The sequence below is a fragment of the Falco naumanni genome, chromosome 6 (assembly GCF_017639655.2).
Source record: "Falco naumanni isolate bFalNau1 chromosome 6, bFalNau1.pat, whole genome shotgun sequence".
In the NCBI taxonomy this organism is placed as follows: Eukaryota; Metazoa; Chordata; class Aves; order Falconiformes; family Falconidae; genus Falco; species Falco naumanni.
In genome coordinates this window covers 11,884,059-11,898,555 of record NC_054059.1, presented here as the reverse complement: position 1 = coordinate 11,898,555, position 14,497 = coordinate 11,884,059, and the positions used below count along the sequence as shown (strand labels likewise).

Here is a 14,497-nt window from a genome sequence, read left to right as displayed (position 1 = left end):
TTTCTGTCTTGGGTTAGTTTTATGTTATGTTTCTGATTGTACTGCAGAATATTAAGATTGAGGTTGTAGAATGAAATATGCAGGACTAGTTTTCTCAGGAAACATCGTGGATATTAGTAGCAGTTACAAGATGAGGCAAAATATTTTTTTTTTTTAATCTTTAACCTGAAAGAAAATGTTGATGAGAAAAAGAAGTAGTGGAATCCAACACAGTAAGACAGAGAGCAATGACTTGGAAAATAGTCAGAAAAAGACAATCTGGTATTTGCAGCACAGCAAGGGTGTGGACCTGCTTATGGCCATGCATGAGGATTCCTGCTTCATGGTCTGTGCATTTAAAAATCTGTGGAGCAAAGAAGTATGTTCAAGCAGTAATGTGGTTGTTATCCATGATAATATAAAATTACTTTTTAAAAAAAAAAAAAAACAACACTTGCTATTTTCAATCTCTGCTGTGGCTCAAAGCTAAAATATTCATTTCTGTAATTTAGGGAATGGATATTTTTTACAGTGATTATTTCTATGACTACATTCTTCATTAAGCTTTCCCAACTGCCTGGCTGTAATTCCTGAGTTTCAGCACTCACCATGTTGTCCAGGTGGTCCAGAGCAACATCTCTCTCCCGATTTATGCCAAGGTCATGATGATCTTGTAGCTACCTTTAGTGTCTCGTCACTCCCATTTCCTGAGCCATGGATACTCACAGGCAGACGGGTTCAGGTGCCCACATTTCAGGCTCTAACGTATATATTTCCAGTCATGCTGCCTGATCTAGCTGGCTCCAGAAAAGGCAGGGGGTAAACCACATCCATCTCACCTGCTTTGTGGGAGCAGACGGAAACAGGTGCTTTTAGACAGGTCCCAGCAAGAGAGAGAGGCACAAAAGAATATGGGTGGCAAATGCATAGCTACTGCAAATGTGACAGTCCTGCTTTGGTGTAGGGCTCTGCATGCGAGTTATACTTGCAAGGCTGCCTTTTGATTTTTTTTGGTGCTCAGCTTACCTTTCAGTGTTGTTATGCTGGACACATAATCTATTTTTAAAGATAAAGCTCAAGTCCAAAACTTAGCATTTTATTTTCTGCGTCCGGAGTCTCAGAAGTTCAAGCAAATACCTTCCACAGCCACCTGCCCTGGCTAAGAGTGGAGCCTGCTCTGCCTGGTGCACCATGTCTAGCCTACTCTACTCCACGTTTAGCAGAACTGAATAATGCCTTTTCAGCTGATCAAAGACCGGGAATTTGGATGAGTTGCAGTGGCCCACAGCAAAACCTCACAGCTGTTGGCCTCAGAAGGCAGTAAAGGATCTGTGGAAGTAGCTGATTTCTTCCACTCAGAGGCATTTGTTTTCTGCTTCTGGCTGGCCGTAGATAACAACCCCTTGTCCAGAATGCTTAAGAGGAAAACCACAGCCCCTTTTGCTGTGGTGATGTCTCCTCTAAGCCCAATATAATAATTCTTTATTTTTCGCTTTGGCCATGTTTGTGGTCTCTCTGCTAGCTCCAGAGAGGTTACTGTGATAACTCAGGGGGAGCTGCTCTGTTGTGTCGTTGCTCCTTGCCCTCCACCAGCTCCCCAGACCTAAAGAGTAAGGGCCAGCTATTTTCCACATCGCATTTAAACACCTTGAGCAATGGGCAGGCCGTGCAGAGGCAACCAAAGCCGTAACTTTTGTGTGAAGAAAGGTCAAGATCTGTCAGCTTCAAACATCAGCAATGCTCATGTGAAACAGGAAGGTGAAAAATTTTTCAGAGCAATTCAGTCTCCACAGCAGATGGAGGTGGAAGAAACATTTTCTTTTTCAGATGCTCCCCTGAGCAGGCTGTGAAAAGGAAGCACATACTCTGCAGAGAGAGAATGAGGGAGTACTGAAATGAAGGGGCAAATGCGGGAGTATTTTTTTGCATACACTTACATGAAACTTTGTCAAATCTATTACTTGCTGAGAGAAAGTAATGTTACCCATTGAATGATAGGCTGAACTTAATGAAGATCAGGACACTGAGCTAGAAGTCAACACATGCTGTCGTATCTCATAGACTCTTTGGTGGAAGTATTTCAGTTAAAGATCTTTGAGACCAATTATCATCATCTAGAAGCACAATTTCTGCCATGCAACAGCAGAATTCATTGTAGATCAGCTGTTGCACCTTGAGCCTATAACCACCCCTGTAAAGGACTGAGGAAGCTCTCCTTGCTCAAGGGTAACGTGAAACCTTCCAGGTGGAACTCATATTGCATTTTAAAGAATGTGTGATGGAAGCTTTTCCAAATGGATCAAGTCTTTAAACAATTTCACAAGATTCACATTATCCTGTAGTGTTCAGTAGCAAGTCTAGACTGTGAAGTCCATCATCTCCCAAACAAATTCTCCAAGGGTTAATTCTTTCTGCTTGGGAAGTGATGAGATCAGAAGCTACGTAAAGCTCACCATGTACTTTGAAGAATTTCTGTGGTGAAAAGTAAGATTTTGTTGAGTCAAAACACATCATTATGTTTTTGTTACTAAGTATATTGGTGCTTAACATTTTTCTGTGGAAAGTGTGAAGGATTTTTTCCCTTCTTTTTTTCTGTGAGAGTTGTAACTTCTTTTATAGTCACCCAACTTAACTAACAAGGTGGGTAGAAACACCTTACCAAGTATACAGTTAGCAGACACTATCACAGTCATCCTGTCGACATTCTGACTGTGTAAAGGTTATTAATAAGATGTCTAATTTCTGACAGTTTGCCCTAAAAAAGATCTTTAGGTTGCAGCCCTTTTAAAGAGAAGCCATTGCCAGTTTGCAACTGAAGAAGAGAGATTCGTTCTTTGATCAGAAGAGTCTTTTTGACTTATTAAATAGTAATGGTCAAGTCAGATCACTGTTGTTGGGGGAGAACTGCAAGGAAAGGCTTTGCTCTAAGTCGTCATCCTAACTATCGCTTCTTTTTCTCTGCTTTCAGAGGCTGGCAACAAGAAGCTAAAGAGCACGATACAAAGAAGCACAGAGACAGGAATGGCAGCAGAGATGAGAAGTCGTATGGTTCGACAGCCAAGTCGGGAATCCACTGACGGCAGCATAAATAGTTATAGCTCCGAGGGCAAGTAAGTGGCATTTAAAAATATTAATAATGTAGAAGTTTCTTGTCTTTGCAGGAAAACTTGGGATGTGAACAGAGGTCCCAGCTCTGGCTGAAGGGGATAGCTCTGTGTACTCTTCTTCTTGAGATGCTTCCTCTTGAAATGTTTGCAAAAATGAACTGTTTTAGGGGCATAACACAGATCTTTTGAAAACTGAAATTTAGAGAGAACTTCTTAAGGATTCACATTTTCCCTGTCATCCAGTGAGGCGTTTTGTTCATCGAAAGACAACTACGTTCAGACCACATTATTCAAAACAGAACATAGGGGTACTTTTCCTTTGAGTTATGTTTGGATTAACTCAGAGTTAAACTTCAGATGTTATATGTAAAACCCTGTGATATGAAACTCTGCTCAGTAACACTATATACAAAGAAAGTTTAGTTTGGAGTTGGTCCAGGTCTCTTATTGGGAATTGTAAACCCAGAGTCCAGCTGCCCCATCAGCTGAAATCAGACAGACAACTGTGGGGAACGGGGCAGCTGTTTTCATTCACTGCTGAGTGACTCAGTATGAAGGAAAGGAGAACAAAGTCAGTGCGTGAATACTCCGTCCTCCGCACAGCTCTCACTGGGACTCTACCATGTGTGCCAAGGCGCAGTGGTCACTAGGGTACTTTTATAAGATGCTTCTCCACAAAAGGGGAAAACAGGGATAGGCAAATGCACCCTATAGACCTGGAAAAAATGAGAGATTGGAACCCCTTTGGCTTCATCTTTTTATATGCTTATCGTGTTACCACAATTACTACTGCACATTGTGTAAGTACAAAGAGCCAGGGGCAGCCATGATGGTGGCAAGGAGCTGTGTAAAGGTGTAATTTATCCATCATCAGATGACCTCACCATCCTCATTTTTTTACGAGGGTGGTGTCATGGGTAGAGTGACGCACTTCACTTGTGCAAGAGAGAAGCAGCCATATGTTTATTGGCTGAACAATGTTTAATAGTAAATGAGATGATGATTTAACAGTATTCGATGGCAAGGTACACTTGATTATTTACTGCACAGAGGACAGGGTCAGACAAAACTGTCAGGGAGACTCCGGTGGAGTTTCAGAAAGGATCCCCTTGTGTTTTCAACTTCTCAGATGGAAGTTTAGGTGTGGCTAGGTCCAAACTTAGTCTCAGACTTGGTCAACAATATATCTGAAGGTTTATATGTGCAGAGTCAATCCTGTATACCACTTAGCTAAGATTTGAAACTTTAACATGCTGTTAATCACTTACCAAGGATCTACTGCAGCAAGGAGTCTCTCAGCTCAAGGGGACATCCTGGCATGCAGCCCACTGCCATGCAGGAGAGCTCAACGGGCCCTGGGCTGTCCACTATTTGTGGAGTAAGATAATTGACAGTTCTATTTGCCCACTGACTACAGAAGTTAGTTTATTTCAAACTTGGCTTGAGTCAGAGCTTGACCAGCCCTGTTAGCTGGGAGCATTGTTCAAATTAGCCCTTGGCTATTGCATCTTTATCTGTCTCCCCCAAATCCTCTTCGGGTCGGATACAGCCATCACAACCAGATGCAGCCATTAGGATTGCCACTGGTGGTTATCACTTGAGCAGGGTTGTGGAAATAAAGGTCAGGATGGGGCCAGGGGGAGCACGCCGCCACAGGTGGTGAGGCACTGGCACAGGTTGCCCAGAGGAGTTGCAGAGTCCCCATCCCTGCAAGCATTCAAGGCCAGGCTGGATGAGGTGTTGAGCAACCTGGTCTAGTGAAAGGTGTCTCTGCACATAGCAGGGTGTTGGGCTAGATGATCTTTAAGGTCCATTCTGACCCAAACCATTCTATGATTCCATGATACGCTAAGAATTGCAAGAGCCATGTAAGAAAAACAAACTCCATCATGAATAACTCAAACCCAAAGTAGGTAAGTATCTAATGAAGAATGAGGGATGAATAAAATATTCCAGTATTTTTACCAGTATGTTTCTGATAGGGCATTATCTTTACCCTTTCCACACTCCATCCTGCCATCCTCCTTCTCTGTGCTGCAGTGTCAGTCTGTAAGGCACCAGTTACTCACTGTGGTGACAAAGGTCCCAATAAGCTGGACCCTGCTAAGGAGGAGCTGGGGGAGCCTGTTTCCCTGGCTAGCAGTGCGGGAAAGACAGGAGCCCAGCACCGATGGTGAGGACCTTCTCAGGGGAACAGCCTAATCCTCTGCTCCACCCTCAGGGTGTGTAAACAGATTTGGCCAGGCTGAGACAGCCAAGGTCTGGGTCTGGAGGTCACAGCAAGTGTCTAGGGGACAGAAACCACAAGGTAGAGCCTTACATTTTTGACTTGAGAATCAGCCTCTGAATAAGGCAGTGAAGAGAGCAAGCCTCGGAGGTAAACGGAGTGCTTGCTTCTTGTTGGGACATAGTGCAGACTTGGTGTGCATAGTGGGACTTAGTTTGAAAATTATCCTTTGGAACTAGATCCATCTTCAAGGTGAAGTGAGCTATCATAAGCTGGTAGTCACACTATCTGCATCTTATGTCTTGTTCTTGCCTCCTTAGCTCCCCATCTCTTGCTGCTCCAGCACCAGTTCTGCTTCTGACGGTTCTCCTTACCCCTCTCAGTGCTCTCATACAGTAGATTTCTTCACATCTGACCACATTTGACATGCTTTTCTGTGCCATACAGCTCCCCAACTTTTCAATGTTTCTGTCCCAGACTTTTGGTTTGACAGAGTTGCCAGCTCTTCTGGTTGAATCCTCAACTTTATTTCCTGACTCCAAACCCACTGCACACTTGACCTTAAACACTGTCCCTGATCTACACACACCTATTCCAATCTCTGGCAAGAGTAAAGAGTAAAAGTGAGACCAGTGAAGTGAGAACACCACCAGTATCTAACAGTGACTCTGAAGAGCAGCCTAAGAGAATGGGACGAAGGAGGCAGATAACAAAACTCGGGTGAAACAGTTAAATACATCTTTCTGAAATGAAGAGAAACATTCCTTAAAGAAGACACAGTGCCATAGGCAAAAGGGATACCAGAGGGCTCTGTTCAGTGTAGCGCTGTATTTTGTGGCTTAGAAAGCTGCTCTGAAGTAATTGTATTCTATGATTCTGTGATTTAGCTATAGATCAGATCCTCAGCTGTTCTGCAAACCTGCACGAGTTTGATAGAATAATGTCTACAGCAGCTCTGGGTTTAGATCACAGTGAATGAAGATCATTAAATGCAGAGCTTCTTGTAAGAAAGATGACCAATACAATCTTCTACTGTTTCACCACTTCCCCCACATGCATCACTGGCTTTTTTATAGAACATGAGTTGGACACAACTGCAAGGTGGAGACAAAGCCGCACAACTACAGTGCATAATCAGGGGTACATACACTGTGCCAGCTGATCCTAAAATCTTGTCCCTCACTCTCTCCTCCTTCTGGGCCGTTTTCAAACATTAGAAATGACACCTTTAACTTCATATGTTATTTATAGTGTGAGCATGAATCAGGTTTTGATAGCGCCTTCTATTCAGAATAGAGAAGCTGTTTTTTTCCTGTCTCTTGGGAGTTTCCCATGAAAATCAGCAAGAGCTTGACTTTGGTTGCTCGAGTAGTATTTTGTCTGCAGTCCAGTCTTGATGTTACTGTAGGTGGGTGATGATGACAAATAGGAGATGCTTATGTTAAGTTTGCATGGGTTACTTTTTCTTGTGTGTGTACATTATGATACTAACTTTATTTCCAGGATTACATAGTTCACTGACAGTGTCATGCCTCATCCTGCATTTCCTAAGACCAATCAGATGTGTAGCTCAGCTGAGAGTGCAGATTCCTGCAGTAGGTAGCCCAGGTACCATGTTATGTTCTTCTGCTTGACCCATAACTGGAGTTCAGTGAATTAGAATTAATACACATTAAGGTGAATGTGTACTTCACAACATTCATTCTTACGTGTATAGCTGGAGGTGTCAGAAAAGCAAGAGTGCTCTCAAATGAACATTTTCAATGTCGTTAGTCAGTCCATAGCAAAATGTAACACAATTTGGGGAAAAAGGCCAAAGCAACAAGCAAGAAACTTTTCACAGCAGGAGCAAGAGTGAATGGGTAGTGCCACTGTGGAGAGAAGGAAATTGTGTGTCTTATCAGGAAGGGTGGGCTTGAAACCGCATGTCAAGGTTAGGTGAATGCTGTAACTGGCAGGCTGGTGGTTGAACTGGAGACCTTGAGGTTCTTGTCCTCCATCTAAAGAAACTACCTTAAAAAGATTTCTTAAAACTAAACTTCTGTGAAAAGCTTACCTTGTGGTCAATCAGACTTTTTCAATGGAAAGGACTGTGCGGATATTTTCTGGCCAGCTTTAGTTACAGGCAGTCTATATGTTTATGCAGGCATAGCGAGAGCAGTTAGTCTTGAGGAGAGAAATGGGCTTTTTCTATCCAGCTAACTGGGGTTTGCAAGGAGCTTTCAGTGTGAATTGAATGACTGGAGCACATAAGCTTGATCTGTTGAAATCTAAGCTTTTTGCACTGATGTTTTTATTAGGAAGTTTTCTAAGTATTCTCTCCAGTCTAATAGGAAATTTCCTTTGAGGAAGAAGCATATAGTGGATGGCCTGCTGGTAAGGATGCTATCTAGACTTAGTTCAAAGTCTGTTCTTCTTTCCTCATAATTGTGATGAGGAAGTCAAAGCTGAGTCTCTCCACCATGGATCGTTCTTTCTCTCTTCTCTCTCTCTCCTTTTTGTTTCTTTTGTTTTGTTGGTTTCTTTTGTTATTGTTTGGAAGCTGTATGTCTATTTGAAAGAAGTGGAGATTCTGGATACAAGTAAGCAGCTTGGAAAAGCACATATCATGGAATCATAGCATGGTTTGGGTTGGAAGGGACCTTTAAAGGTCGTCTAGTCCAACTCCCCTGCAATGAGCAGGGACATCTTCAGCTAGATCAGGTTTCCCAGAGCCCTGTCCAACCCGATGAATGTTTCCATACGCTCTGTGCCAATGTATTACAGTTCAGTTAGTGTCCTGAAAGAGGGGTGGGTACCAGCTGTAGATGCAGATGTGGCTGCCAGAGTATTTTGGCTAGGGAGTGGCATTAGGTTTAGCTCTAATCAGTACTAGTATTACCTGCCTCTTTACTGCTTCATTAAACAGGTGCAGCAATCACATTAATTTAGTGTATACATCGGTTTTCTCTGTTTGTTCTACATGATGTGGATGGGGTTTGGATGTATGTATCAATATAAAACAGTATTTTACAAGGTAAATCAACATTCAAGAATGAAGAATGATAGGGTATTAAATTTCATGGGGCTTTTTATGTTTTCTCTTACAAGGTCACTTATAGTTTATTCACCTGTCAGGCTTTTCACTTCCCATGGAGAACTCCTTACAAAGAACTGTTTTATGGACTGCTTTGCGTCCATGTGCAGAATTACTACACTTCTTTGGGGTCCTTGGGAAACAGCTCATTCCTGATGCTGCAGAACAACTTGTGGTTGCACATCCTGACCTGCTTGCCTTGTATCAGTAACAGTTTTGAGGTAGATACTGTAGGACAGTAGAAATTAATCCTGTTCTTATGCTTAACTGGCTTTTATTTTGCTTCAGCTTAATATTTCCTGGAGTACGGCTGGGCGCTGACAGTCAGTTTAGTGATTTCCTCGATGGACTTGGACCTGCACAGTTAGTAGGCCGGCAAACGCTAGCAACCCCTGCCATGGGTAAGAATAATATGTTCTTCTCTGTTAAATGAATAATAAGCCAGTTAATTAATACACACACTGCCAGACTACAGCACTGAAAAGACTTTTACAAGGTTGCTTCCTTTACTGTAAGCGTGAAGGTCCTGTACACAGGCACTGGTATTCCTAGAACGCTAGCATCCCAATCAGGGTGAGAGACAGTATTACCTGTTTGAGGCAATTTGGATTTCCTCATTTCATGAAAATCTCATTTGCAATTTGAAGAGAGGAGTTGCACTTTGCTTCCCACTCAAAATAACTGTGGTTTCTCCTGTTGTAGCTCACTGGAAATTCTCAGCTTTTTATACTTACTTGCCACAGATTATATTGGATGTGACAGACAGCCAAACTCTGCACTTGTTCATGCTTAGTTCATCTAATCCCAGAATGTGGAGCTGCTGCCCACATTTGCAATGCCCAATAATCAGTTGCTGATAAAGCCAGTGTTTATCATGAAAGAGACAAAATCCTTTTCTGCAGCAGCTGCCTGAGGCTATCTGTGATCTTCTCTGTGTTCCAGACCAGTCTGTATTTCCCTGTAGTACCATTGGCTGTATCTTGGTTATGAATAGAGTATGAGTGTATAAGGTGTGAAACAGTGCAATACTGTGCGAGTATCTTTGGAAAGGTTTGATTTATTTTTTTTTTACTATTTATTTTTATTTATGCTTATATATGAGCAATTCTTAGACATGCTTTAGGATGCTAAGTGAGGAGTACTTGATCAATTACTTGAACCATACTTCTGATGGAAATTACAAGTGGCCAGTGTTTCAGTACAGATGTCTTGGGAGAATCAGCTTCAGGAAGGGCTACTGAGATGCTTATGAGAAAGGAAATTAAAGCAGAAAGAAAAATTGCAGGAGAGCAGAAGGAGACAGAAACTTTGTTGAGAATGTTTTGAGTACCCCCTAAGACAAGGGATGCTGTGTAAGTCCAAATGAGTGCTACTAATGCATTAATAAGCACAAAACTTGTTAAATTCATATTTTTTTATTATCATCTTGAAAGAGAATATATTTGTGAGATGGTTTGCCCTATACAAATCTGAGTGGCTCTGTCAGTATGAATATAAGGGTCTAGATTTCTTTCATCTCTCTATTTTAAAATAATCTTGTTTTCTGACTGAATATTTTTCTGCAATTTACTTGAGTAATGTTTATTTTCACTTCTTAGAACTTCTTTATTTACTAAAGGCTCAAGTTTTGGCCCCCAGAAAACCACTCAATCATGCTTTTTAACAATTTTCAGGCCACCTTCTATGTCCTGTCCTTTCACTAGTGACTCTTTCAAAAAGTTTGTATTATTGCTCCCCCTTCTGGTTCCACGTCGCATGTTTTACTTTGGATATGCGATACGGAGATGTGCTTTTTAAAAAAACTTGTTGGAATTTTCCAGTAAACTATTTTTAGTGTAACGCAGAGCTCTGTTTATTCAAGAAAAGTTTGATTGATAAAAAAAAAAAAATCTTCCCTGCTGCTCTGTCATACCTCAAGTACCAAGGTATAAACACTGCTCTAATACACTGTTAGACAAGCATATGAAAACCTCATGCGCAGTCAATTTCAAAATACTGTCTTTGTAAATCCAGACTCCATATTCTATAGTTTGGGACTATCCATTTTTAAGTGTGGTTTTGTAGACAATTGGAGTTCGCATGTCAAATATATACATACTCCCATGTTTCATAGGTATATGTATAGTTCATTGATTTGCACAGGTGTTACGTAGCTGCCCATGTAATGCTGTGCATTTTTTATTCCAAGTGGCCTGTTAGATTTCTAGCCAGCTGATTCCATGATATATGAAACCATAGAGATGTAACACTTCGAGCATCAGGTCATCATTGACTTCCCTTGCATTTTACTGATCTAGATCAGAGCAGCGCTTGGTCTTGGACTAAGCAGTTTCCTTTTTCTGCAGGAAATGTTATTTGTCAGAACTCAGGCAGGGAGACAAATTTGACTATTTAGTAGCAAAAGCAGCTTTTTATTTTAAAGTGTTGTGTCATTTTCTTCATACCAAAAATGGCTGTGGAATATTGATAAACTAGGTGAATTGTCACCTCTGTACTCACTGGAGACTTTTGCAGAAAAAACCCTTTCGAGCTCCTGGGGGCACAGGGCATCATCCCCTGAAGCGGTACTGTGACTGTGTGCCTCCTCTGGTTGGTGTTGCCGCCTTGTCCTCAGGCAATTGTAGTTACAGAAGAAGGTTTCAACATTAGTCTTTACCAGGAGTTCTTTCTACTTCATCAGGCAAGGAGCCTTCACACTGCCAGCTGTTGCAACTCAGCTTGGAGGCAGAAATTGCCAGCCAAGGAGATTTCTGAACACGAGTTTGGGTTTTAGGCTCTCCAAGTGTGGCACCACTGTCAGGGCAGCACATGTCAGTGACTGGCACAGGGGGCAACAGTCCTAGGGAGGAAAACTCTAGGTAGTAAAACTCTAGGTAGTTCACCAGTGCAAAATTAAAGGTGTGGTGGTTATACAGTAAGTGTTGCTGTAAATTTGCCTGCCCCTGGATCAGAAATATTGAGTTCTGGTATAAACCAAGAGAGGTCACCATGCTCCCTAATAGCATCCATCCATCTTTTAGTCCTGATTTAAGGATGGAGAAGTTAAAGGGACCAGGAGGAGAGGTGACAAGCACGCTAATGCAGCAGACTAGTAGCAAACTAGTCTTTCTCACTCTTACACACTATCTCCCAGGCCATACTGCTTCTCTGAAATGTGGGCTTCTTCTCCCTCTCAGGTGACATTCAGATTGGAATGGTGGATAAAAAGGGCCAGTTAGAAGTAGAAGTCATTAGAGCCCGCGGCCTCACACAAAAACCTGGCTCCAAATCTACCCCAGGTAAGGAAAAAATAGACAATATATGAACAGAGAAAAAGAACATGACATGTACTGATAAACTGGTGATCAGAGACTTTTTGACCTTAGCTGTCAGTTAGCTATCATCACATTTAATTTTTTTGGTTTGCTTTTCAATAACGAATATGTGAGTGGATATATCCTTGCTACCAACGTCCACTTCTTACCACCTTGCATCTGCCAGTTGCATGCCACATTTCAAGGAATGTTTTTCAGCAACTCAACATCCTTTCTGGAAGGAAAATTTGCAGAAATATTTCTGCATATCTTAAGCAAGTCATATATCTCAGAGGGGCTTTGTCAATGTTGAAGAAGCCCTTTGTGTTTGTTCCACATCAAAACAAGAGGTGGAGAACAGATGACAGTGCTTTGAACAAACAGCTTAACAGACCCACATGCCAGGATCTTCTGTACGCAACAGTGCTTCAAGAAGACAGCAGGTTATGCTAGTGCCAGTGTCAGTAATTTGTATAATGAATGAGATTTAATATTGTATCATTTTATAAGGACATTTTTTAAAGTTCTAGTTATTTATAGAAAGCTTTATGAGAGATTTATAATCGCTACCACAACCACTGCTTACTGTAACAACTACAACAGTAATTTTAGATAACATTTTACCAAAATGGCACTTTTCAGCTCCTAAGGAGATTGTAGATGAAAGAGGAATTAATCTCTGTGTTATCGGAGTGACTTATTTTAAATATTCCTAATATGAAGCATCAATGTCTTCTGCTTTGAAATATCTCTGACCCCTAAACATACATAGAGACTCCAGCACAGCTATCAGTGACAGTTAATTCCTGGCAAAATAGTGTTTTTAAAACGACAGACATGAAACATAACTGTTGTTGGTTACGTCTTAGATCATTACATTCAGTGTTTATAAATTGAATTGATTTCTTATGGCCTGTGTAATTTATTTTGTGGATGTAATTGTATTCAGATTATACAGTGAAGATAAAGTGTGTCATTTTCTGTCCACTCAGCTTCCTTTTAAGGCATCTGTCCTTCAGCTCAGATGTGCAATGCAGAAGTTTTTAAGTACAAACATAAAAGTCATTAATTTATTATGTTCTGTTTGCAGCTCCTTATGTCAAAGTGTATTTATTGGAAAACGGAGCGTGTATAGCTAAGAAGAAGACAAGAATTGCACGGAAGACCCTTGATCCTTTGTACCAACAGACACTGGTTTTTGATGAAAGTCCACAGGGTAAAGTCCTTCAGGTCAGTTGCTTTTTAATCCCATTTTAGGCTATCATTTGGAGAAGCACTTGCATATTTACTTAAGTTTAAGCAATATGCATAAACTCTTTCCAACTCACTAAGCATTTAATTTTATAAATGCCAGCAAACATGTCCTTGTGGCTTGTGGTTTCAGACCTGCAAAATGTCTGGCTGTATTAAACATTTCTCTTTTGTTGACTCTTGCTCCTGTCCTGCCATTAGGTTCTCCCACAAAAGGGAGCAATCATTCACCCTTAAGAACAACATCTTCCTTAACGCTGCACGTAACAGCAGGAGTGAGTACATAGCATGGGTTTGGGGGCAATGCTGAACCTGTATTTATGTTCTTCCAGGTAATAGTTTGGGGAGACTATGGCCGAATGGACCACAAATGCTTCATGGGAGTTGCCCAGATCCTTCTGGAGGAACTGGATCTGTCCAGTGTGGTAATAGGCTGGTATAAATTATTTCCACCTTCATCACTAGTGGATCCAACTTTGACTCCCCTGACACGCAGGGCTTCCCAGTCATCTCTGGAAAGTTCAACTGGGCCTCCCTGCATTAGATCATAGTAGCAGGTGCTGTCTAATAAGAACATCGCCCAGGATAACAATTGGAACCAGATATTCACCCGATCAAAAAACGCTGTTGGAGAGAGACAATCACTTCTGTTTTTGCTTGTAGTAGTTATCCAAACATATGTCTGTTTGTCGAGAGATGGCTTAAGTTGACAGAACAAAGGTATATCACATATGGCCAATCTATTAGCGGCTATCACCGATGCTTATAACGATTTAAAAAATAAAATAAAATAAAAGGAGAGAGAGTGAGGGACCTTTAGATTCGACCTAAGTCAAAGATGACCCAAACTGGAAGTTCTCGCTCTGTTAACAATGTTGTATTTTTCACATCTTGACAGAGCTCTCAAGCAGTGTTACCTTCCTGGTGTTTCAGCAGTTTTTCTGTACTTGTCACTTTCACTAGTTTTTTGCCATGTGATTCTGCTAGTTTTGTAGAAGTCCCACAATGCTAACAGAGACCCTTCCTTTCTTTTTCTAAACTAAACAAAAAAGGGCTGAAGCATATCTCTGTAAGCATCGTTAAAGTGTTCAACAGCCACAGTTATGATTCCAGCGAGTTCAAATAGTTTCTTAGTTCTGGTACTTCCAAGTCTCTCAGGTGGGAACCCAGAACAAATGACCAATCTAAGTTATATTCTTAACAATAAATGCTCATCACAGTGCCACTTTTTCTTTGTAAAAAACAGATATGTTTGCATTATATATAATAACTTTTATGTTTATGATGTTTTGCATGGAAGAATTTTGAAGAATTCTGCAACAACTGCTGGGGACTGGTATAAAGCAGCTTTAGTCTTAATTTTGACGTTGAATATGTTACTGGTAATGCAATTTTCCTCCTAGAAATGGAGAGGAAATATTTACGTTTCTGTGTATAAATGTATATTTGACTTCCCAAAATGTTGACCAGGAATGGATTGAGCATATGACACTTTCAGCTGTACCCAGGCTTCTCTGATGTGTGTCGCTTCAGATGCACCTGGCTGCCCTGGATAGAGCATGGT

At 41.2% G+C, this 14,497-nt stretch overlaps 1 protein-coding gene across 49 annotated transcripts in view; it reads left to right on the top strand.

The window, feature by feature from the left end:
- The window catches only part of RIMS1 (regulating synaptic membrane exocytosis 1), a 335,719-nt gene extending 321,989 nt beyond the window's left edge, over positions 1-13,730 (top strand). For all 49 annotated transcript variants that reach the window (XM_040598588.1, XM_040598553.1, XM_040598546.1 and 46 more), the window contains 5 exons: positions 2,948-3,089; positions 8,678-8,790; positions 11,566-11,667; positions 12,773-12,912; positions 13,266-13,730. In XM_040598588.1, the coding sequence (XP_040454522.1) occupies positions 2,948-3,089; positions 8,678-8,790; positions 11,566-11,667; positions 12,773-12,912; positions 13,266-13,484 (716 nt within the window). In that variant the 3' untranslated portion in view covers positions 13,485-13,730. The remainder of the gene's footprint in view (positions 1-2,947; positions 3,090-8,677; positions 8,791-11,565; positions 11,668-12,772; positions 12,913-13,265) is intronic.
- The last annotated feature ends 767 nt before the right edge of the window (positions 13,731-14,497 follow it).